The 24103-nt window shown below is 37.3% G+C and overlaps 3 protein-coding genes across 5 annotated transcripts; 1 reads left to right on the forward strand and 2 right to left on the reverse strand.

The window, feature by feature from the left end:
- The first annotated feature begins 3786 nt into the window (after nucleotides 1-3786).
- LOC107819886 (adenylosuccinate synthetase, chloroplastic) lies at nucleotides 3787-7327 on the forward strand. Its single transcript, NM_001326057.1, has 4 exons — nucleotides 3787-4163; nucleotides 4985-5677; nucleotides 5869-6180; nucleotides 6701-7327. The coding sequence occupies exons 1-4, from the start codon at nucleotides 3822-3824 to the stop codon at nucleotides 6869-6871; spliced, it is 1518 nt and encodes a 505-aa protein (NP_001312986.1). The 5' UTR covers nucleotides 3787-3821; the 3' UTR covers nucleotides 6872-7327.
- A 1112-nt stretch (nucleotides 7328-8439) lies between these two features.
- LOC107819887 (dehydration-responsive element-binding protein 2F-like) lies at nucleotides 8440-9695 on the reverse strand. Its single transcript, XM_016646064.2, has one exon. It carries the CDS (start codon nucleotides 9464-9466, stop codon nucleotides 8606-8608), a length of 861 nt encoding a protein of 286 aa, XP_016501550.1. The 5' UTR covers nucleotides 9467-9695; the 3' UTR covers nucleotides 8440-8605.
- A 4207-nt stretch (nucleotides 9696-13902) lies between these two features.
- Nucleotides 13903-19586, reverse strand: LOC107822492 (uncharacterized). 3 transcript variants are annotated; one of them, XM_075247927.1, is made up of 7 exons: nucleotides 19450-19586; nucleotides 17624-17844; nucleotides 17333-17529; nucleotides 17061-17168; nucleotides 15141-16957; nucleotides 14838-14910; nucleotides 13903-14592 (listed from the first exon to the last, which is right to left on the reverse strand). In XM_075247927.1, exons 2-7 carry the CDS (start codon nucleotides 17748-17750, stop codon nucleotides 14446-14448), a joined length of 2469 nt encoding a protein of 822 aa, XP_075104028.1. In that variant the 5' UTR covers nucleotides 17751-17844; nucleotides 19450-19586; the 3' UTR covers nucleotides 13903-14445. The 3 variants fall into 3 exon arrangements, with proteins under 3 accessions (XP_075104028.1, XP_075104029.1, XP_075104030.1); XM_075247928.1 differs by having other exon boundaries at nucleotides 17624-17797; nucleotides 19450-19580; XM_075247929.1 differs by having other exon boundaries at nucleotides 17624-17737; nucleotides 19450-19558.
- Between the last annotated feature and the right edge of the window lie 4517 nt (nucleotides 19587-24103).

The raw sequence follows: 24103 nt of genomic DNA on the forward strand, positions 1-24103 counted from the left end.
CGTGGCATCGATCATACGGTCGATGTTGGGCAAAGGAAAAGAGTCTTTGGGGCATGCCTTATTCAAATCTTTGTAATCTAAACACATTCTTAGTTTATTCACTTTTTTAGGGACTACCATTACGTTTGCCAACCAATCCGGGTATTTAACCTCCCGAATGGACCCTATTTTAAGGAGTTTAGATACCGCGTCCTTGATGAAGTCAAGATTTGGTTCCTTCGATGTTGTGAGCGTCGATATCAGAACCACTTCTTTAATGGCAAACATCTCTTTTGCGGCCGGCTGTTCCCCGTAGATTATCTTGATCCCCCCTGGGATTAAGAATTTTAACACTTGGTGAAGAGTTGAGGGTACTGTCCTCATGTTGTGGATCCATGGCCTTACGAGAAGGGCGTTGTACCTCATATATCCTTCAATCACATAAAACTTGGCCTCTTGTATGGTTCCGGTGATATTGACCAGTAACGTTATCTCCCCCTTAGTGGTTTCACATGCCATGTTGAACACGTTTAGAATTCAGACTGCAGGCATGATTTTGTCTCGTAGACTGAGCTGTTCCACGACCCTCGACCGAATGATGTTGGCCGAGCTACTTGGATCAATCAACACACGTTTAATTCGAGTTTTACTTACGAGTATAGATATTACCAATGCATCATTGTGAGGCTGTATGATCCCTTCCGCATCCTTGTCGCTGAAAGATAAAATTCCTTCCGGTGATCATATTTATGATGTGTTGAGGTTCAGTGTCTTCATGTTCTGTCTGTTTGTTAGAATCCCTATTCCTAAAGTGGTTCTGGGCTCGGTCGCTCAAGAATTCTAGAAGGTGCCCATTGTTGAATAAACGTGCTACTTCTTCTCTCAACTGTCGACAATCTTCCATTCTATGACCGTGAGTGCCATGATATTTGCACATCTGGTTAGGGTCCCTTTGAGCTGGATCAGATTGTAGAGGTCGAGGCCATTTGGTATCATTGATGCGCCTGATAGCTGATACGATGGCAGCAACATCAGGCATTAAAGTTGTATTCTGATAGCCTCGGCGCTTCTTTAAGCCCAATGGACCTGTCGAAGCTGGTTTTGGTCATGAGCCCCGGTTGCTTCAACCTTGATCATTTCTCCTTTCATTTATTATGGGGTTCTACCTGGACCCACTGCTCCTTCGATCTCTATTATATGGTAGATATCGATCCATGTTTGATCTTGGTTCAAGATCGATGTCTCTCTTGACTCTATCGAGGGTTCTGACGGGATAAAAAGACTCCGAGGGGGCCCCGAGTTGGTCATCTTCGACTATGATTTTTGATTGATACCGGTTATGTACATCTGCCCGGGTAACGATGGGGTATTCTATCAGATTCTGCTTCAGTCGGTGTGAAGCCACCGAACTCCGAATATTGAGTCCCTAAGTGAAAGCTTGAACAGCCCAATCATCGGGGACTGGCGGCATATCCATTCGTTCCATTTGAAAACGGGACACGAATTCTCTGAGCATCTCGTTATCCTTCTGTTTAACTTTGAAAAGGTCTGATTTCGTGGTTTCGACCTTGATGGCACCAGTATTTGCTTTCACGAAGGAGTCTGCAAGCATAGCAAATAATTCAATAGAATTAGGAGGTAAGTTATGATACCATGTCATAGCTCCTTTTGACAAGGTCTCCCCAAATGTTTTCAGTATAACAGACTCGATCTCGTCGTCTTCCAAGTCGTTCCCTTTGATGGCACACGTGTAAGAGGTTACATGCTCGTTTGGATCTATCGTTCCGTTATACTTAGGTATTTCGGGCATATGGAGTTTCTTGGGGATTGGATTTGGGGCCGTGCTCGAAGGAAAAGGTTTTTGCACGAACTTCCTGGAATCCATCCCTTTCAATATTGGAGGTGCTCCCGAGATTTGATCTACCCTGGAATTGTAGGTTTCCACATTTTTGTTGTTCGCTTCGATTTTCTTTCCCCCTAATTCTATCCGCTTTATCAGCTCCTCGAGCATCTTTATAATCTTGGGGTTAATACCAGATTCTTGTTCATTTGACCTTACTACGACCGGTTCATTTCTGCGGGTGACTTCACGGGGAAGATCAGGTTCAACCCTGCTCGGCGTTTGGCTTTGACTCTGCAACTGAGCTATCACCACCTGTTGAGCTTGCAGCATTTCGAAGATCATCCGTAGGCTGATCCCGTCTTTTTCATTGTTTTATGTGTTTCGAGCTGCCGATCGGCCCCCACCACAAATGCTATTTTCGAGGTCGGTAGGCAAGTTGGCATCGATAGCCACATGTGAATTAACATCAATCGGATCTGCGATCAAAATTCCTACGGGACCAGCGGGTTGGCCTACGTTACCGGGTGCTATGTTGTTATTCTCACCCTGATGACCAGACTCGTTGTCGTTATGTAGGGGTGCTAATTGAGAGTTTGACATTTTTAGCATGAAATCAAAGATACTTCAAAGAGCAAGTGTAAAGTAGTGTGTGTTATGAAGATTTGTATCAAATAACCACTATTATCCTTAGCCCCACGGTGGGCGCCAAACTGTTTACCTTCAAAATCGGATAACAATTAAATTTGTTAGTGGTTATAAGGACATGTGGATTAACTTGATACAAATCGATAAATTAGATTGTAATTGAAATAAATAACGATAGATTAACCGTAAACCACGTGAGTTGGATGATTTCAGCTTAGGAAAGCAGGTCACCCTTGAATTGAATGCACTTTATTTGACACCAAAATATCAAAGAGTAAGCATTTAGAGAATGTATTGCTTATTAGTATATGCAATGTCTTTTATGAATTGTCAAGTCCCCTTTATATATTAAGGGAGGCCTACCTTTTAAGGCATTATTTTATTGTTCCATAAAAGGCAAAAGTCCTTGATTTTGGTGACCGTTGGTACCATTTTTGTTTTGTTCCGTGATTTCTATCATAATGACAGGTTAATGGCGAGAATTAATGATCTCTGTCGGAAGAGTTGACAAAGCTTTTTTCGAAACTGTTAGAAATAGGACCGGTTATGCCTTCGATAAACTCGAGGGCCAATCTGATGGTTTCAATGGCTAGTTTTGACAATGCTTTGGGCCCGATCTTAAATATCATATTCCGATCTTGGCTAACCGTATGAAACGTCAGATCGAGCTTCGAACATCGACTTTTACCCAATTATAGATTTATCGACCCTGGCCTACCGTTTCGGAAGCTAGATCGAACATCGAGCTCAATTTTAACCCTATACCGTTTCTTTTTCCTTTAAAATTTTCTTTAATTTTTATTTGACAGAAATGAGAAATGTCAACCTTATGGAAATAACTGTTAAAAATTCATGTTAAGAAATAAATACTAAGAACGAGATATAGGCTTTAGAGGACTAAGAAAAAAAGTGAATGACATCCTAGGTTTACATTGCCCAAATTTTTACATTATTTTCTTTTTCAATTTTTCTTATTTTTTTTAATTTTCTATTGTTTTCTTATTTAAGTTTAAATATACATATTTGAATATATATTTTATATTTAATCTTGAATGTTTCTCAGATATGTTGTTCTGCCAAAGAAATTCACATATAATATTACAAGATTCACAAAGTGATGCTTAATAAAAAATAAATTTAAATTATAATATCAATATTAAGTATACTAGTAAGGGTATACATAAAGGACCAAAATAGTCCCTCCCCTATGCATTAAGGAATGCGACTTACAACAATTGGTCCCACCTAAAATATTCTCAACTTAAACCCTTGAAAAGCTTCTTTTCCTCCTCCTCCTGTCTCTCCGCATATATTCATTTTTTTGCCGAGCACAGCGCCACCGTACGCCGCCGGCATGACCACCATGAACATCTCAACCCTGAGACTCGACTCCAATCCAATCACCACCTCGACGAAGTCAACTACTCATCGGAGTGGGGCCCTCGGTTACAATGGGAGCTACAGCTGTAGGCTCCTTCAGTTTCAGAAAAAGAATAAGGCTCCTTCAATTATAGTTTGTTCAACAAAGCCGCTTGCTTCGGTAGTGGAGCATCAGGGAGTCAATGACTCAGGGTTGACTCGAATTGAGTCACTGAGTCAGGTATCGGGCGTCTTGGGTTGCCAATGGGGCGATGAAGGAAAAGGAAAGCTAGTTGATATTTTGGCCAAGCATTTCGATATTGTTGCTCGCTGTCAGGTATATATTTATACTCCCCCTCTGTTCCATTTTGTGTGAGCTTGTTTGACTGGTAATTTCACATTTATGTGAGTATAAATCATCTCGTCAATGGCACTAGGAGCTCCCCTTTTTGCTCCCTTGGTGAAAGTTAAACCGTTTCTATAGACTTGTGGTCTAAAATAAACCACAGACATTTGTGTGACCATAAATCATATACAAATCAAAATTTTACAGTTAAATTGTTTCTAAATTTAGAAATGTATTTTTTTGTAACAATTTTAAAAGGAAAGTATGACACATAAATTGGGACAGAGGGAGAATGAGTTTATGTTCCTAAAGAATTTTTGACTTACAACAGCAATAACACTATATCAAGTCTGATATGGTTACTTGAAAAATAGAGTAATGACCTGCTATATCTGGTTAAATAACAGTGAGACTGTAAAGCTAATAATACTATTTGCTTCCTTATTTGGAATTTCTGTGAGGTATATGTTGGTTTCATTAAGTGGGTGAATTAGGATTCAGGAGGCTTCCAAAAGATGCATAGTGAAACTTCAAGATCATAGTTTTTAGTTTCTGCAGAAAGCTGTTTTGAATTCGTTGCATCTTGAGTCTTGATCTCCCCATTATTATGAAATCTTCATTAATATTTAGATTAAATATTTTTTGGTAGAATGTTCATATATATTTTTTACCAATACCAATAGGTCCTCAAACTTGGTATTTGCTTTTTTTTTTCTTTGGCGATCCTATCATTCCACTTCAGATTATTGCCTGGGATAGGTAAACTTGTTAACTAGCTAGCTGAGCTCTTCAATAATGTTTCTTGATGTCAGGGGGGAGCCAATGCTGGTCACACTATTTACAATTCTGAGGGGAAGAAGTTTGCACTGCACCTTGTTCCTTCAGGGATTCTCAATGAGGAAACCATATGTGTTATTGGTAATGGAGTCGTGGTGCATCTACCAGGACTATTTAAAGAAATTGATAATCTTGAATCTAATGGAGTCTCTTGCCAAGGAAGGATCTTGGTGTCTGATCGTGCTCACTTGTTATTTGATTTTCACCAAGAAGTAGATGGGCTTAGAGAAGCTGAGCTAGCTAAATCCTTTATTGGCACAACCAAGAGAGGCATTGGGCCTTGCTATTCAAGCAAGGTTATTCGAAATGGTATAAGGGTTAGTGATCTAAGGCATATGGATACATTCCCCCAGCAGCTTGATCTTTTACTATCAGATGCAGCTTCAAGATTCCAAGGCTTTAACTATGGCCGTGACATGCTCAAGGAAGAAGTGGAACGCTACAAGAAATTTGCTGAGAGGTTGGAACCCTTTATTACAGATACTGTGCACTTCATGAATGATGCTATATCTCAGAAAAAGAAGATTTTGGTTGAAGGGGGTCAGGCAACAATGTTGGATATCGATTTTGGAACATACCCTTTTGTGACTTCATCCAGTCCATCAGCTGGTGGAATCTGCACAGGTCTTGGCATTGCTCCTAGAGTTGTCGGTGATCTTGTTGGTGTGGTAAGCAAACTTGATTTATTTTCTTAAAAGAATTTTTCTCCTTTTATACTGAAGAATGAATAATTCTCATGGATGTTCAACTAGCTCTTAGGAACCAATTCACTGCATGGTCCTTCAATCTCCCTTTATATTGTGTTTTAAGCTCAGAGCAGCCAAATATTGTGCATTTTTAACTTATGCTTTTCCTGCAGGTTAAGGCATATACCACAAGAGTTGGTTCTGGTCCATTCCCAACAGAAATCATGGGCAAAGGTGGTGACCTTCTTCGTTTTGCAGGGCAGGAGTTTGGCACAACTACTGGACGCCCGCGTCGCTGTGGTTGGCTAGACATAGTTGCACTGAGATTCTGCTGTCAGATAAATGGATTTGCTTCTCTAAACCTAACAAAACTAGATGTTCTGTCAGATCTATCAGAAATTCAGTTGGGCGTTACTTACAGGCATCCTGATGGTTCAACATTAAACTCTTTTCCTTCTGATATTCGTCTTCTTGAGCAAATAAAGGTAAGTTCTTCTCTTTTTCTTCTTCAACATCCTTTTGTGTGATGATTTTGTGGGGCAGAAGTGAAGTGAGTGCAACTACACAAAGACTGCCTGGATATATTAGGTCTCTTTTTCTATATTTCCTGGTGTGTGGAGGTCTAGATTACTAGTTCCACTTTCATGTGAATGTTTTCGGGAAATGGAGCCATATTAACACATTGAATTCTCTGAAAAGCATAAAATCTATTTCATGAAAGATTTGTTTTTAGTGAGGAGTTAACTCCAGTTTAGTTTCCTCTACCCTATGATTGGAAGGTGGAAGAAAATGAAATTTCCGGTGTTTTGAAACTTTGTTTCCTTCCATTTTTGTCTTTTTCTCCAATTTATCAGGATTTTTTCCTATTGGCTGTTCATATCCCGGAGACCTTCAGTATGCACACAGAATCTTCTTTATACCCCCCTGTTACATGTTTGTTGTTACCATTTTGTACTTCTTGTATTCTGACTTTGACTATTTATTCGGTTCATTTCATCTACATAGGTGGAATATGAAGTTATGCCTGGGTGGCAAAGTGATATTTCTTCCGTCAGAAAGTATTCGGACTTGCCCAAGGCTGCACGTGAATATGTAGAAAGGATAGAGGAGCTTGTTGGGGTACCTGTCCATTACATTGGTGTTGGGCCTGGTCGTGACGCCCTTATCTACAAGTGATTTTAGATTTTTTTCCGTCATATTGTTGTAATCTTATTCTTCAAATTGCTGGTAAACCTTAGGCTAAGCTTGTAGTAACATCAAGGATTATCAATCTGATGTCATTGCCTAATGTAAACTAGATATCATCCCATCCCCTTTTTTTGCCCTTTCGGGATTTTGTTGAACCTCGGAAGGAAGAATCAGGTAAGAATTGAATTGGCACCGGGTTGCTTGGGTTTCATGCCTCCCCAAATAAGAGGATTAGCTGCAAGTCTGCAATGAGGATCAAGATTTTAATGTCAGTTGGATGCAACAGCTCTGTGCTTATATGGTCGAGTTCCATTTTTGCTTCAACTCTGCCTGTTGCTGCATATTCCAGTACTGTAAGTTATTAAAGTCATGAAAATTGATCTTTCTTTTCCCTTCTTGTTCTGTATGTTGACGAACGTCACTTAGTCAACCCTTCAGTATTGCAATATTCATGTCTTGGTCTTCCATATTTCATGATTCTTGAATTCATACTGCAAAAGCTGTGATGCCACTGAGTAAAAGTGTTCTGTGCCTTATGATGACACTTTCGCCTATATTGGACAGTTGTGTGCCACTGCTTTGTTTTCATCTTTTCTTGAACCGAGGGTTTATCGGATATCAGATTTTTCTGTTGGTGAACGTATTACTTCATCGTATCCAAAAAGAATAGTGGGATTCAGAGTACGAAGGTGAATGCATGTATTCTTTGTTGTGGATTCAGACATTTGTTTCTTAAGACTTACAAAATGAAATTTATATATTTGAAACTACATGAACACACTATGAATCGTTATCTTTTGTACTTAAATCTTTAAAGAGATGTTTGAAAATTTTGTCGTGAGACAAAAATTACCTAGTGGATAGTATCGTTCTTTTTTGAGATGGATGGAGTATCTTTCAAACAATCGAATGAACATGAAATTAATTGAACGTGAATACGTGATTCCCATTTAAGAGAAATTTAATTTGAGTTCCACGTGATAGGGGGCGCTCTATTTTGAACTACTACTGTTGGTTTTCGCCCTGTTTGAAATACAATAACAAAGGTCTATTTGTTGAGAATTCTTTCATCTAGCTTTTTATTTTATAGTATACAGAAAATAATAAGCTAAAGTTATGTCATCTCAGTTTGTAATTGGCTCACATTGATTGCTCCCATGAGGAATTCTATTGCTTCTCGTTCTTCATGCGTTAGCACTTGTTTTACAGACCCGTGGGCAGGCTCCATTTCAAAAGAGTTTTAACTTCTATACTCTGATATCGTATTTTTATACTATTAAGTTAAAATGAGGGTCACGAGTTCCAGCTGTGAAATTAGCCACTGATACTTGCATCAGGGTAAGTTGCCTGCATCATGCATCACACCTCCTGGAGTGCGACCGTTTCCCGACCCTGCATAAACGCAGGATACTTTGTGCACCGGACTGCCCGTTAGTAAGCAAAGTTAATAACCTAGAAGTTCAATAAATAACCTTTCATAACCAGTTAAATAACACTGATCATGTCAACAATTCTTTGCACGATCCGTGTATATAAGATAAATTCTTTAAAAAATTACTATCAAGAAGAGTTTTAGTACGTATAATAATATTAGTGCAATATGTCTATACCTATCTTCTACTAACATCAGAAAATATCCTCTTAATCTATTATACATTAGTCTTCTCAATCCCATGCACTCCTATAGAAAAGGAGATTTCCAAAAATAACTCAAAAAGTTTTTCAGAAGTTCCAAATTGAAGAAGGAAACATAAGCTCATCATTCACATTATAAGCATCAACAAAGCTACTAGCCTCTTCTGTCTGATGATCATCTATCCCTGTTATTGCACCCAATGTGTCCCAATTGTAACTTGCATCAGCAAAGAAATTAGCAACTGAACTGTCATCTTTCAATGAAACTTCTGACTCTGTGAAACAACTGATGCTATGATCATGACTTTTATCTGCCTTATCATCATCTCTTTTCAGTATTCCAAGTTGTTGAAGAAATTCATTCAGATCAATCTGAGGCTTTTCTTGAACTACTGATTTGTTTTGTGATGAAAATTCAACTTCCTTTTCCTTGACTTGTGGAATTGTCAAGTGGGATTGTTTACTAAAGTTGTGTAATTCATTCTTGGGATTACTGATTAATGAACTTGAAGATGATGCTTCTGTTTTCTTGAGTTCTTGAAGTCTTTGGTGAATTACATGAACATTAGGCTGAGCACTTAAGTTGAGTAAACCAGTAGTACTATTAGGGAATGATGAAACAAAGTTGCTAGAAGAAAACCATTTGAACTTTTGTGATTTGTTTAATGGATTGAAATTAGCTCTCATGTGTGGTAAATTAAGGTAAGCATCAGGACCATATAATCTCCGCGCTGCTTCATCATAAGCCATAGCAGCTTCTTCAGCTGTTGCAAAAGATCCTAACCAGAGCCTAGTTCTCTTCTTAGGCTCTCTGATTTCTGCTACCCATTTTCCCCATGTTCTTTGTCGAACGCCTCGATATTCGCATAATGCATTTTGTGGGCCACCTTTTCCTCTTGCTGGGCCCTTCTTCCATGGTTTAAGTGCATTTCTTTTGTAGTTGTCCATGTCAGGATGCAAAGCAACTGACGTCTAGTGTGATTATTTTCGCTAATCGAAAACCTTGACTAGATTGTCAGTACTGTATTGGAAGGCTGATGTCAAGATCACGACTTGTATTAGTAAGAGTGACAATATATTACAAGAAAGCTAACGTGGTGTCGTCGGGGGGAGGCACCAATATAAAAAGAATTTAGCTTGGATATTGAGTAGTGAAGAGTGTATTTTGCTTAGTGTTGAGTGTGAGGAGGGAATGGAAGGCGCGGGGGATATGTATAGGTAGAATTTGTAGTTTGATTTAAATGTTTTCACGTTTGTAGAAAGTCTTATAAGAGCTTCATGTGACCGTTGTCCGTTGGTCTAAGTAGTGTACGCTGAATATAATGTCAAGTCACATTATTCTTAGTTCTAATTTTTCTTTCATTGTTTATTTCCTCTAATTCATTCTTTTATGTTCTATTGCTGCTGTAGGGTGGCAAACGGTTGGGTCGAGTCGGATATGGGATAGGTCAAAACGGACAATGAAAAACGAATAAATTATCCTATCCGATCCGTATTTAATACGGATAAAAAACGGATTAACCGACGGATAATATAGATATGATTCTTATCCATATTTAATCCGTTTTTAAAAATTCATTATCCAACCCATTTTTTATTGGATAATATGGGTGGTTAACTGTTTTCTTTTAACCATTTTACCGCCCTAAGCTGTTGCTTCTGCTTTGTTTCTGGATTTTCCTTTCACTATATGAAGTAATGCATGATGCATAAGCCAATGGTTTGTTTAATGCAACATAGACTTGCATGCATTTATTAAAAAGATGAAAGTAAGATTTGCATATGCACTTTTATAGGCTCTCCTCGTATTGAGAATTGGTGGTTAATTAGTAAAAATGGAATGCATACCATTCTCGGAATTAATTACAATTGCATCAAATGCTTCCATGCAGTTCTCTTTAGACTAATTTTGATAATAGTTTGTCTAAAATTTCGGGAGAAATTAAAAAATCGTCAGATTTACAAGTGGTCATTCAAAAATAGCCATAATTTCTAAAGTCATCAAAATTTAGCCACTTTTCACGTAAAGATAAATCTGAACGAAAACACTGTTCAAAATCCGAAAAATACTCCAGCACAATATACTGGAATTCCAGTATAATACACTGGAACTCCAGTATATTATACTGGAGTTCCAGTAAAGTATACTGGAACTCTAGCAAAGTATACCGGTCCGGCATAATATGTTGGAAGTTCATATACAGGTGCACCGAACTCCAGTATATTATGCCGGACCGGTTTCTGTTGCAGCAAAATAGTGGCTATTTTTCAATAACTTGGCAAACGCCGACTATTTTTGAATGACCAGTCCGAAAATTGGCTAGCTCGTGCTATTTTAACTAAAATTTCCCATCCCTTCAGAGGCGGATCTACCGATCTAGCATATAACATATGGGTTCACACGAATTTAGTAATAGCTTTTGTTCGGACTCTACATATGTATTAAGAGATCTACTACATACATATATAAATATTTGACAACGAATCAAATTATTATTATATAATAACTTAAGCTCACCGTAGGTCGCATAAATTATAAGTCCTAAATCTGCCTCTACATCCCTTATATCGTAATCATCACTCTTTTGAGTAATAGGTAACATTTGACGCTGCTATGTCGCTTGTGCTCGTGACTAAACAAGTAAATCTCTTCAAAACTGCTTCAAAGAAAATTCTTTTCCCTTACTCCTTAATAGTTAAGAAAAATACAACAAAAGGGTATGTGATAAAATAAATAAAAGGTAAATCAATAACAAAATAATATGATGAAAGCCATCATTCTTGAGATTTGTACTATAGTCGGTCGGATCTACCATGTAAGCTAAGAGTTCACGTAACCGTTAATACTATATATTAAGAAATTTATAAAATATTTATAAATAGTTGACTGTGACCCTAATTATTATTATATTAACTTGAGATCGGCATAGGAATAACCCATAAACTTCAAATCCTGGATCTGTCGCCTCTGGAACTAATATATATGATCTTTTAAACTAAGATCAGCCCATAGAATTGAAGACATGAAAACAAATTATTTTGAATGCAGAATGACACCTCACTTCCTTGGATTCTCTATTAATGGTCTACACTACTCTCTTCTCTCATATAGTCACAGACATTCACAGAAGATGAAGAAGAAGAAAGACTAGCCAGTGAGTTACTAAGCAATTAAGAAATGCACCTCACAAAAAATTTTGACATTCACGAGCCCTCTAATTCACATGTTTTCCTGACATTTACAGCCTGATTCTCGAGACTTTTTGTCTTCATCTTTATCCCATGCAATGCATACGTACACAACTTGATAGTGTGTACTGCTGGGAATTGAAGCACACTGTGAAAATCCAACTCTACCAATTGTGCACACAGCTGCAAAGGGGTTGGACCTTTGGGGGCGGCGCGGAGTTACACGCAGGGGCGGCTCAAGTACATGCGGGGCTTAAAGCCAAAATTTAATGTGAGGTTTTTAAAAAAAAAATTATAATATATGGAGTATATTTTATCTGAAGTTTATTCTTCTAATTTTTGAGATACAAAGTTGTTAGTAATTTTTTTATAATTGATTTCCTCTGATAATTCATTTTCAATTGATAATATAGCCAACTCATTTAATCTTTTTTGAGACATGACGAAGGGTGGAAAACGAAAGGCGTTTTCTGGTCCCCCGAGCCGGGGAGTGCTTGTGTGTGTGTGTGGGGGGGGGAGGACTTGTCCTTGACAACCTGGCAGTTCGTCGGTCTCCGCTTTTGGGGGCGGGAGTGCTTGGTCGCTGGGGTTTCCTTTTCCTCAACCAATTTCAAGGGCTAACCCACGCACAGAGAGAGAAGGAAGAAGCTATCTCAATATCCTTCACACAAATGACATTTATCTTTCCCATGACTACTTAGTGTGTCTCAACAACCGTGTCATTGATCTTAGGTTAGACTTTATAGAGCAATAAAAGTATAAAACTATTGAAAGCTTAAAAGTATTGTTGAATACCTTAACTAACGGAATCTTGGAGAAAGAAGGTGCGTAATGAAATCTTGAAGAAAGAAGGTGAATAAGAATATCAAAGAGAAAGACAGAAAATATGTAAAATTAAGGTTGGGGAAGTAAAATTTTTACACATTATCTAATGAAGGAGTAAAAAGTGGTATTGTCAAATCAACTCAAATTAAAATATTAGGAAAAATATTCATCTACCCATTTTAGGTAAATCAAATTATTACTTTACTTATGCTAAAATGTTTTCTTTCCTTTTATATGAAAAACTCTACTTTTATATTAAAAGTATTACTCCCTCCGTTTCAATTTATGTGAACCTATTTTCTTTTTAGTCTGTATCAAAAAAGAATGACCCCTTTCCATATTTGGAAATAATTTACCTTTATGTAATCATTTATAGCCACACAAAATATATGTGCTTCATTTTACACCACAAGTTCAAAAGTCTGATCTCTTTTAACTTAGAGAGAGTATATTTTTTTAAAATACCATAAACTTAATATTTTTACAAAATGGGGCCTCCAAATTTGGGGACATAAGGCACAAACCTTACTACTAATAACACTAGAGCCGCACTTGGTTGCACGATTCAAAAGGGGTTCAATTGAATTTCTTTCTTCGATAATGTACAAATAGTTTTGTTTTATTCATGTATAAATTGGAATCCACTTATAAGGGAGGTCTGAGGTTTGAATCTTAGGTGTGGTATTCTTGTTTTTTCTTTTTTGATTCTTTTTGTCAGAATTCATGGCTCGTTTGGAGAGGAGGGAGGATTCTTGTGCCTTTTTTAATCTTTGTCAAAATTTCTTGGCTTTGCCACTGTTCTCAGGCAGAAGGAAAGGGCAAGGAATTGATCTGATCCAGTAAATGGATGACAAGTTTGACAACAACGGTAGACAGAAAAAGAACTAGTTGAAGTAGAATATAGTAGTAATATGTACTAGTAGTTTACCTGTGACAGTAATAAAAGGAGAAACACGGGCTTATGTTCCCCTTTGCATTCTCGGCATTTCATGACACTGTGAGACTGCTATTTGTCATCACCATAATAATACTATATCAGCTTACCAACATTTTTTTTTTTTTAAATATTACACTTTATTCTTTCTTGTCTTTTCTCTTTGAATTGAACTTATAATTAACTTCTTTTAGTAATTGTCGCGTTCAAACTTCATGGTAACCGTGACTCAGTTTTTAATTTCACTACACATGATCGCTACTAGTTGAGTAGCTTAATCGGTCAATGTCCATATTCGTACTGCAAAGAAATTAAGTGAAGATTTTATTTCATATAATAGTGGTACCCAGACCAGTTCAATATTGTTGGCTTCATACAAATTGTTGAACATGCTAAACAAGGTTGTAATAACAGCTTCAGAAATCTACGAGCACGATGTTAAATATTGTTTTGGAAGCATTATTGATGTCGAAAACAAAGTGTTGAGATTACATCCAAAAAGATAGCAAAAGAACAGATAAGACCCTAGCTATCTATACAAAAGATTCAATGAACCGTAACAAGGTTTTACAGTCATCTACCCGTTCCAATTTACCCCAAAAAGGATTACAAACGAGCTATTCTTAGCCACCAATACACAGATACTATTGAGTGTCTCTTACTTTCACCCCTTCAGCTTAGCATCATATTCATATAATGAGAAAATCATTTTGGCTTTTCTTCATATAAAAAAACTCCACAAGCATCAAAATCTACGCTTTACATCTGGACCACCCCCCTCCCCCCACCCCACCCCAAAAAAAAAAAAAAAAAAACCCTTCCACTCAAGGTAGATAATGAGGTTAATTAGCAAGCATTGTTGTGGCATGGCTGTAGCTAAGCAATAACCGAGTTATGAAAAACAGTCTTGTTCAATATAAGCAGCCGAAAATATTAGACAACTGTACACATATACAGAGTCCATTAAAGAAAGAAACCTTTACGTTGCTCTCTCCTTTGCTCTGCTCATGTTCCTCCACTTATCTTTAAGGTCCCCAGTGGTCCGACCTTTCAGGAAAACATCACATCCAAATTCCAAAATCTGCTTCCATCTATCAGGAAAATGCGAGAATCGTTGTACTCCCTCCTGCAGCAGCAATGGCAAAGACTAGTACCAGAAGATAGCCAAGGGAAAAGTACTGACTACACACACACAGAGTCCAGAGAGAGAGAGAGAGAGGGGGGGGGGGGATGTGTGTGTGTGGGGGGGGGGGATGTGTGTGTGTGGGGGGGGGGAGGGGGGAATCCCCTTATATTAGAATAACTCGTGCCTTCTTACCAGCTTTTCAAGGAGAGAACTAGCAAATTTAGACAGAAAGAAGATGCGTGTACCTTTAACGTTTCCTCCTCTATCTTTGTCCATTGGACCTTCTTCCTCCTCAATTGAGGTGTTATGGGAAAGGTACTGCAAATAAAAATGAACAGTAAAAAATCAGAGATAGAAGTTATAACCAAAACACAATCAACTGCCTGATAATACTGATTAACAAAATGCTTTGATTCAACGCAAAAAGAGATAGGAGAACCAAAAAAAATGCAGAAACTGGAAAATATAAGTAAAATGGATGACACATTTGAAAGAATGCGTGGAGTGACCATATGATTTGCATACTTTGGGAAGTGCATCAGACTTACTGCTTCTTCTCTGGATTCCTAAATTGTACACGATATCTGGAACCAATCTCATCTTCTTCAGAATTTTCTTCTATAGAAGAACTTCCTTGACACACAGGTTCATGAGAAACAGGTGGTTGAGGTGGATGCATCTGCATGAGTTCAGCATTCGTAGAATTTCTATTAACAGGACCACTTCCCGCTTCTTCAGCCTTCTTCAAAGAATTCTTGTTTCCATTCCCATTATGACACAACTCTTCTTCCTCTCTGGACTGATTCTGCTTAGATCTATGACATCTAAGTTCTGATCCTTCAGGTTGTTGACCAGCTACCAAGCATTGTTCAGGTGCAGAAGCCTCTGGTTGAGGTGAACCCGTCTGCATGATTTGAACTCCAACGGAATTCCTGTCGCCTGGAGCACTTCCTGCTTCTGTAACCTCATTCAAGGAACTGCTCCCATTCTCATTGTGGCATAATTGCTCATTCTTATCCTCTCGAGATTGATGCGGTTTCGTTCCTTGTGACTTAGGTAGTGACTTCTTTGATTGTTGTCCAGCTCCCAAGCCAATAAATGCAGCCAAATGTTTCCTAGCAAGTGAGACCTTCTTCTTACCGTCCAGGTATTCAGAAATTGCTCGAGAATATGCACAAAAGGGGCAGTAGAAGTTCCCTTTGTAATCAAAGTTGGGCACAGAACCCAAGCAACTTTCATGAACCATTAATGGGCAGGTGTCAGAACTACAGACAAATAATTTCCCCCCTACATTACACTTCACACAAAGATTAAGCTCACTACAATCAGCAGCTGCCAAAGAATCTTCACCCTGAGCACATTGCGAGCTCAAGAAATCATTCTTCTGTGTAGCAAGAGCAATGCTCTCATCGTGATACTCATCAGTATCACTAGAGAACTCAAATTCATGACTTTGCTCAATATTCTCTTTGGCTACTTTAGAAGGCTCACCATGTTGCAAATCTTGTGGAAGATTAAACTCCAGGTCATGTTTGGATCCATGAGTGCGAGAATCTTGTTGAATCGCCAGCTGGCATGAGCCACTGGATGTTCCAAGTTCAGCGCAACCATTGCTGCTACGTCCAATATTTTGGAACTTTTGGTCTGTGCTCATTCTTTGAGGCAAGAGCTCATTGTGATTAGAGTCACTTCCATGTAAACCACTTCTTGATGCAGCATGCTCAGCACAACCATCGTTCAGGCCTCCATTTGCTTCGAAGGCCCCAACTTGAGCTTCATCTTTCGAGTTCCCGTTTTGAACAATAGGTTGACTTCCTCCAGATGATTCTGCTGGGAATGCATCTCTCCCAGACAATAGCAAATCAGGAACTGTGTTCCGAATGGGACTAAAGACAAACTGCTTAAACTTCTTGGCAGCCTTAGCACAAGGATCAGAACTGTTCTCTGATATGGCTTCAGTTTCATTGACTTCTACTTCATGAGCAGTGGAGGCATCGATACTCCTCTTAGCACGCACCAGAGCGCTTCCTAGCTGACTTTTTTGCTTGCCATTTTTATCGGACTGGGTCCTCCAAAAGGTAGGGGTAAGGTCTGCGTACACATTATCCTTCCCGGACCCCACACTGTGGGAATATACTGGGTATGTTGTTGTATTTTTATCAGCTTGGGTAAAAGCATCCGAGTTCCTAGTTGGTGCAACATGTTGGGTATTTGTGCCTCCTACTTCATGTCCCTGCTTAAAGCCATCAGAATCAACAGCATCAACAGGAACACTATCTCTGGAGTGATTCCCGAACTCCAATCGACTTCTTTTTTTCAAGGATCCAGAAAGAGGACTGGTAGAATCTACAATGTTATCTTTAAGCTGTTTATCAACAGAAAATAAAGTAAATCCCAGATAATAAGACAGATATATTTTCAATATGTTCCAACTTCTCCAATTCAAAACATTATTAAGACTAGCTTACTTGTTTCAAAAGACACTTCGGCAGGAGAGATCTCTTTTTCATAATGAATGACCGAACATCCCATTTCAACATCTCAGGCGCTGCTGTTTTTAAATCTGATGCAGAAGCCTAATAATATTTACATGCAAATACACAACTAAGCATGTGTAAAACAGGAGTACTTAAAACACTAAAGGAGACCATTTCCCTTGTAAATGGGTCCCTTGCTTAGATCTTTCAAATAACTGAATCAAATAGTCCACCCTAGATAAGTAAAAGAAAGAATTCATTACCTCCAACAATATGCAGCGAAGGACATCTTCACAGCTCTTTGATGGATCAAGTTCAATATTGGCACCTGGAACTGAAGCAACATTATTTGCTTTCGGGATTCTCTGGACAAATAAGCTCTCTAAAACTCTCAAGGAAACCATTTCCCTAGCATTTCTCCCCAGATCATCGGAAATTTCAGGAGTCCTCTTAACCAAATCTGTTATGCATGAACTATTAATGTCAAACAATTCTGATGCCCACAATTTAACAACAGCTTCTACGAAATAAAGCAATTGTAAATTCACACATACTGATGAGTAAAGATGTATCTATTTCATTGAAGCTTGCTAGTGCTTCAATCACCCAAATCCAGGGTAGAGATGATGTACAGGAACGCTTGGTAGCCATGAAAGTCTGTTGCAGTGCTTCAGAAACCATAAATTCGCTAAGTCAATTCCCAGCTACCTCATACTTTGCTCATGAAGCTGTTTGACATAGAGATAGAGGATGACAGTGCGATGAATTCATAATACTGACACAAGTAACAATTATATTAGATACTTGCACCCATTAACTCAATATCCAAATGACATTCGTTCATGATTTTTATTTCAACTGGATAAATAATAAAACTTTATCTAAAGGCCTCAAACAAGGCCAAAATACATGGAGGCTATGTTGAGGAAGAGCAAAACATAACAGGTAAACATAATCAAAGAATTCCTTGAGCAAGCGAAAATAGGATATAAACACTTTCTCTTGATTTCATAAGATGCCAGCTCCCCCATCAAAGCCTATTCAAAAACTGAAACTGGTAACATAAAGTTGTGTAAATCAGTGAGTATTTACTAGAAAACTCAAACCTAACAATCCGAGCTGGCATATGGGTTTAAATCAAAACAATAAAACAATACATAATACTACAGCTTCTTGCGTCGAAGATTTCCTCCTCGTCCTACAAGTGCTATTTCTTCAATAGCTTCCTTTCATTCACTAAATAGTAAATACTCACCTCTATAAGTTTCATCAACCTTGTAATCAGTGAATTATGAGATTTGGGAAAGAAAGAAGCACTATAAAATGACGTTATGTTTCAACTAATTAAATCATACTTCTACACTAGTCCTTTCTTCTCAAAACTGAAGTTCGTGCTTTAATTTAGTATGACCACTGGAAATCAGAAATGGATACATCTTTTTTATGTTAAATCAAGGAATATTATTAGAGTAAAATAAATTGTGAGTGTCTCTACCATACTAGTCCTAGCACTAGATACTAGATAAAAATGCCGGTCACCACTCACCATAACATAAGATCCTACTCTGCTTGTTTAAGTCAACCCAGATTGCAATCGTCATCCATTATAGTTATATGCATAATACATTCAAGTACATATTGAACAAAGAAAAAGATAACATTCAAACGGAAAAAAGTTCAAAACAATATGTTCTCAAGCACCTAAGGGTGTGGTCTAGTGGTCAATGAAGTGGGAGTAAAATGAGGTAACATGTTCAAATCCCAGCGGAAGCAAAAAACACTAGGTGACATCTTCCAATCTGCCCAAGTCTTGGTGGGCAGAGTTACTCGGTGCCTGTACTGGTGGGAGATACGAGGACCGGGTGGAATAGTAGAGGTGCGCGCAAGCTGACCCGAACACTACCATCATAAAAAAAAGAAGTTCTCAACCCCCTCTCGGGAAGGCAAAAATTAATTGGGACAACAAAAGAAAGAAACATGAGTATATGACCATTTAGCTTGGAAGAGTATGAAAGTAAATAAAGCTGGATCCTTTCACATGTTTAGCATTATAAATAACATAAGAACTAAGATAAAAATAATAAGACGCATCTCAGTTGTCGCTACACAAAATCCATACCATAAGCTGCTTCTGTAAAACGATGAAGAACTAATTACTTAAATGCTGTACTGTTCTAATTTCAAAATTTATACACACATGCAGACAGATACATATAGAGATATTCTTGAAAACCTAATTTGGAATGAATTTAACGATAGGCTAATATCAGAATTGAAGCTTCTCAAGTTCCTAATTTCCCCAATTTCTCAATTGATTCAAATTGCAACAGTATAAAATTGAAATACAAATAGAAAGAAAAAATATTAGATATTTTAGAACCTTCAGTTTCAATTCGTGTCTTTGTACAAAAGCGGATGAATCACTTTGTTCGCAAGTTGCAGAGCTCCCATTCAACCGTTCAAATCTTTATTGTTACCGAAGCAGGAAAATGAAAACGAGAAGGAAAAGTATTAAACTGAAAAAAGAAAAAAAGAAAAACATTTGGGGAAAGAAGTGGGCTTCGGGTCGTTGGGTCGGATCCTCGTTCACAAGTCGCGAAGGGGTAATAACCGAAAGGGAATAGGGCATCAGGAAAAGAAAATAACTTTTTTACGTCTATTAAGCGTAAAAGATGTATAAAAAAGAAGTTGATCATAAAATTAAAAATAAATTTGTAAAGAAACAAAAAATTATTTGACTCCCGAGAGGGATCTGCTTCGGCAACCAGTTGATTGAATTCATAAATTAAATTAAAATTAAAAAAAAATAGTCCCTAATTAATGTATTGGGCAAAATGTATTTTGGTCATTAATGTATGACACTGAACATAAACTATCCTTCATGTTTGTAAAAAGGGGAAATTTTTGGTCCTAAGCTAAATAATAGCCCTAAACTAATGCTGTCCAACGGGACGGTGTGGACTGGACAAAATTATCGGGACGAAACAGGACGGAGCGGACCATAAATGGGACGGGATAAACGGAATGATCCGGTAGGCCCATCCCATCCCACTAAAAAACTCGATGGGACGCGACGTGACGTGGGGCCTAAGTAGTCCTTTTTAAAAAAGGTTATTTAAATATTTAAGCAATAAATTTGGCAACGGCTATTTTTTATAGATAGCAACGGTTATTTTTCTAAAGTTGCCAATGACTAAATTTTTAAAATTTGCAACGGCTAGTTTTTTGACTTTTTAATAAACTTAAAACTTAATAAATTATAAAGAAACTAAGAAAAGAATTATAAAATATTAAAACAAAAGACTTGTAACGAAATATTTTAGTAATTATAATAGACTTTTAGTTTATTTAACATAATCTCAAGCTATAAAGTAACTAAGTAAGACAATTCATAAATTAAAAAAATCAAGGCTAAAGCCTTTTATATTATTAATAGAAGTTTCAAATTACACATACAAATACATGCCTTTTGAATAGCACATAATCTATGCATCCGCCTTCTACCTTCTAGGAAGGACACTGTTTGAAGTAGGCCTCTTAGTAGCTAATTACAAATTATCATACTAATATTTGTAAGCTCCCATATAGCTTCGTTATAACTGATATATAATTTTTGTGAGACATTGTTCTGGAATTGGCAATGTTGCTTGATGTTCCATGAGTTCCATACCGTCATCGCTCCCAGTGCAAAGTATCTCAATGTATTTTTCTTCTTCACTAGTGGTTAATTTTTCAAAATCAAAATTTCTTCTTTCTGACATAAGGTACATGGGGTAAAGCTCCAGACCGAGTTTGACTTTGAGTTTGAACTTGTGTTGCTGGAATAGTGGGTATTTTATCTAATTCTTCTTCCTCATTAAAAATATCATTGCCAAATTGTCTTTGTAAAGTTTCATGATCTAGTTGTTCTCTCGAATTAATATTATAAAATGCGTAGGGTTTGGAAAATGAAGTTTCATCAACATGAGTCCATTCATCTATATGTTTTCTAATTCTAGGAGAAGGATTAGGATTAGGATTTCTACAACTAGCACATTTTCTACTTTTTTTAAATGGGTTGGTTATACCAAATACACTTTTAGGAACTATAATTTAAATACAAAAATAAATTAAAAAAGTTAACATAAAAATTAAATACACAAATGAAACAGGAAAATAGAACATGTAAAGTAAACACAAAAATTAAGCACTAAAATGATACGCAAAAATTAAATATTAAAATTAGGAGATGGAACGAGTGCACCGTGATTAAATATTAAACTTGAAAATATTGCCCAAAACATTGCTCCAAATACTTAACGAATTAATTTGAAACTTGAAAGTTGCTCCAAAAATTTGCACAACTACTTGAAACGTAGTTGATTATGAGAAAATTGAGAGAAGAATATATATAGAATGCAAGAGATTTGAGAGAGAATGATTGATTTTTGTGGGAAAAAATGAATAAGGATGGGATATCTATAGTTAAAAATAGGGCCAAAGTATAATTTAATAAACTTAGGAATTAAATTAAAAGTTTATTTTTGGGGGAGGGCGAGGTAGGGGTGTTTTGGGGGAATGGGGCGATAGGGGCCAAAAATGGCCGTTTATAGCCGTTGCCAACGGCTAATTTTGAAATAAATGTCGTTGGCCAACGACTCTTTTTTGAAAAAAATAAAAAACAATTCACGCGGGCTGACGGGACGGGACAAAACCTTAACGGGCTAGCCTACCAGAACAAAATGGGCAGCCCATCCCATGTCCCATGTCCCATTTAATATAGGCCCAGTCCCGTTTAATATTTAGGGGTCGGGACGAGATCGGGACCGAGATAAAACCGGGATGGGCCGTGCTGACCCGTCCCGTTGGACAGCCATACCCTAAAATAAAGGGAATGTGAACATTATTAACGGAGTAATAATGACATTAACAATAAGAGAACAAGAGATTTTAAAATACCATTATATATGTTCTTTTTATTTTACGGTCCTTTTCACACGAGATTGGTAAAATGTAGTAATATAAAAGATTGATAAATGACGCATATGAGATATTTGTGCGATTAGTTTTTTTATACAATTGTAATTAGTCATAAAAGATTATGTTTTACAGGAGATCAGTAAAAATTAACATCATAGATCAATAAATAAAACACATAATATTTTTATTTAATTATTTTCTTCTATTTAATTTACTAGTCTTATGGTACGCGCTTTGCGCGTATTCCCTATATCAATAAGTAAATAATTATTAAAAAAGCACAAGTATTATTAAACAATGTCTTTGAGTTTTTTTTTATATATATATATATATATATATATATATGTCACGACCCGAAATTCCCACCTTCGGGACCGTGATGGTGTCTAACATTTCACTTGCTAGACAAGCCAACGTTAGAATAATATTAGCCATTTTAAAATAATTTTAAATTAATTAATAACAAAGAAACAAATGCGAAAATAAAGTGAATAATCCATATTAATAGCGATGTCTAAATACCATCCCAGAACTGGTGTCACAAGTGCACGAGCTACTAGAATAATACAAATAACGATCTGAATGAAAATGAAGCTGTCTGGAAGAAATACATAGCTACGATAAAGTGGAAGGAACTTCAGAACTGCGAACGCCATGCAGCTATACCTCAAATCTTTTGCGAATAGCTGAATCCGAGCAAATCTATTGTACGCCGTTATAACCAACTCTGGTATCTGCACAAGAAGTGCAAAGTGTAGTATGAGTACAACCAACCCCACGTACCCAGTAAGTACCGAGCCTAACCTCGACGAAGTAGTGACGAGGCTAAGGCATGTCACTTACATTAACATGTACGCAATAATAATAATAACAACAATAATAGAAATAAAACAGGTAACTCAATTCAACAGTTGAAGCCAACTCGGCAGTCATAACCAATTATTATTTTAATCAGTTTCTGTTGCGGTGTGCAACCCGATCCCACAATATATTCATTTTCATTTAATCATGTTGCGGCGTGTAACTCGATCCTCAATATATTTTTTCAATCAATTCTGTTGCGGTGTGCAACCCGCTCCTCTAATAATATAATTTACCAATTATCACGACCCCAAATTCCCTCCGTAGGATGTCGTGATGGCACCTAGTCTCTAAGACTAGGTAAGCCTATCAATGCGAAATAAAAATTTAAATATGAAATAAATAAACTACAATTCAAACAATTTCAACTCCCAAAATTCGGTAGAAATAAGTCACAAGCTTCTAAGAATTTATTCTCTATGTCTCTATACATCAGAGTCTAAAGCAAATAAGGAAGACGACATAGTAAGATAGAAGGGGACTCCGGAGTTTGCGGTCGCTGGCAGATATACCTCGAAGTCTCCTCGTACAGCTAGTTTACTGATGCCTGATCTGATAAGGTGTACCTGGATCTGCACAAAAAGATGTGCAGAACCGTAGTATGAGTACACCACAACGGTACCCAGTAAGTGCCAAGCCTAACCTCGGTAGAGTAGTGACGAGGTCAGGTCAAACCCTACTGGAAAATAATAATAGATGGCATGGTAAAATATTTTATAACATAATAAAATAAAATGACAATGATAATGAATCAAGTAGTATGTCACCATTTAATTACACAAAAAGAAGGGAAAACAATACCTCGCGGAAACAAAACAGAAATTTTCAACTTTAAGAAAATCACAAATAATCAAAGGCAACTGCGGCCATAAATAAATATCAACAAGGGCACTCCCGAGGTACCGCCTCGTAGTCCCAAATCATAAATAAATTCACAATATCTCATTTTCTTATCTTACCGCAGGAGCCTTCACAATTTATTTGAAAGATCACTAGGTACTGCTCCCTCCTACCAACATAGGTACCATGTAAATCTTTCTACCAATAGATAGATGGGAAGAAACCACCTTGTTTTTTGGGCTACTAGGGTTTAAACCCATGTCTCCCATGATCCGTTCTAGCTTCATGGACGGCTAAGTCACACCCTTATCAAATTGACATTATTTTCACATGGCAAATTCAAGTACTTAAAATACTCTCGATGAATTCAATAA

This window comes from Nicotiana tabacum, chromosome 24 (genome assembly GCF_000715075.1).
Source record: "Nicotiana tabacum cultivar K326 chromosome 24, ASM71507v2, whole genome shotgun sequence".
Taxonomy (NCBI): domain Eukaryota; kingdom Viridiplantae; phylum Streptophyta; class Magnoliopsida; order Solanales; family Solanaceae; genus Nicotiana; species Nicotiana tabacum.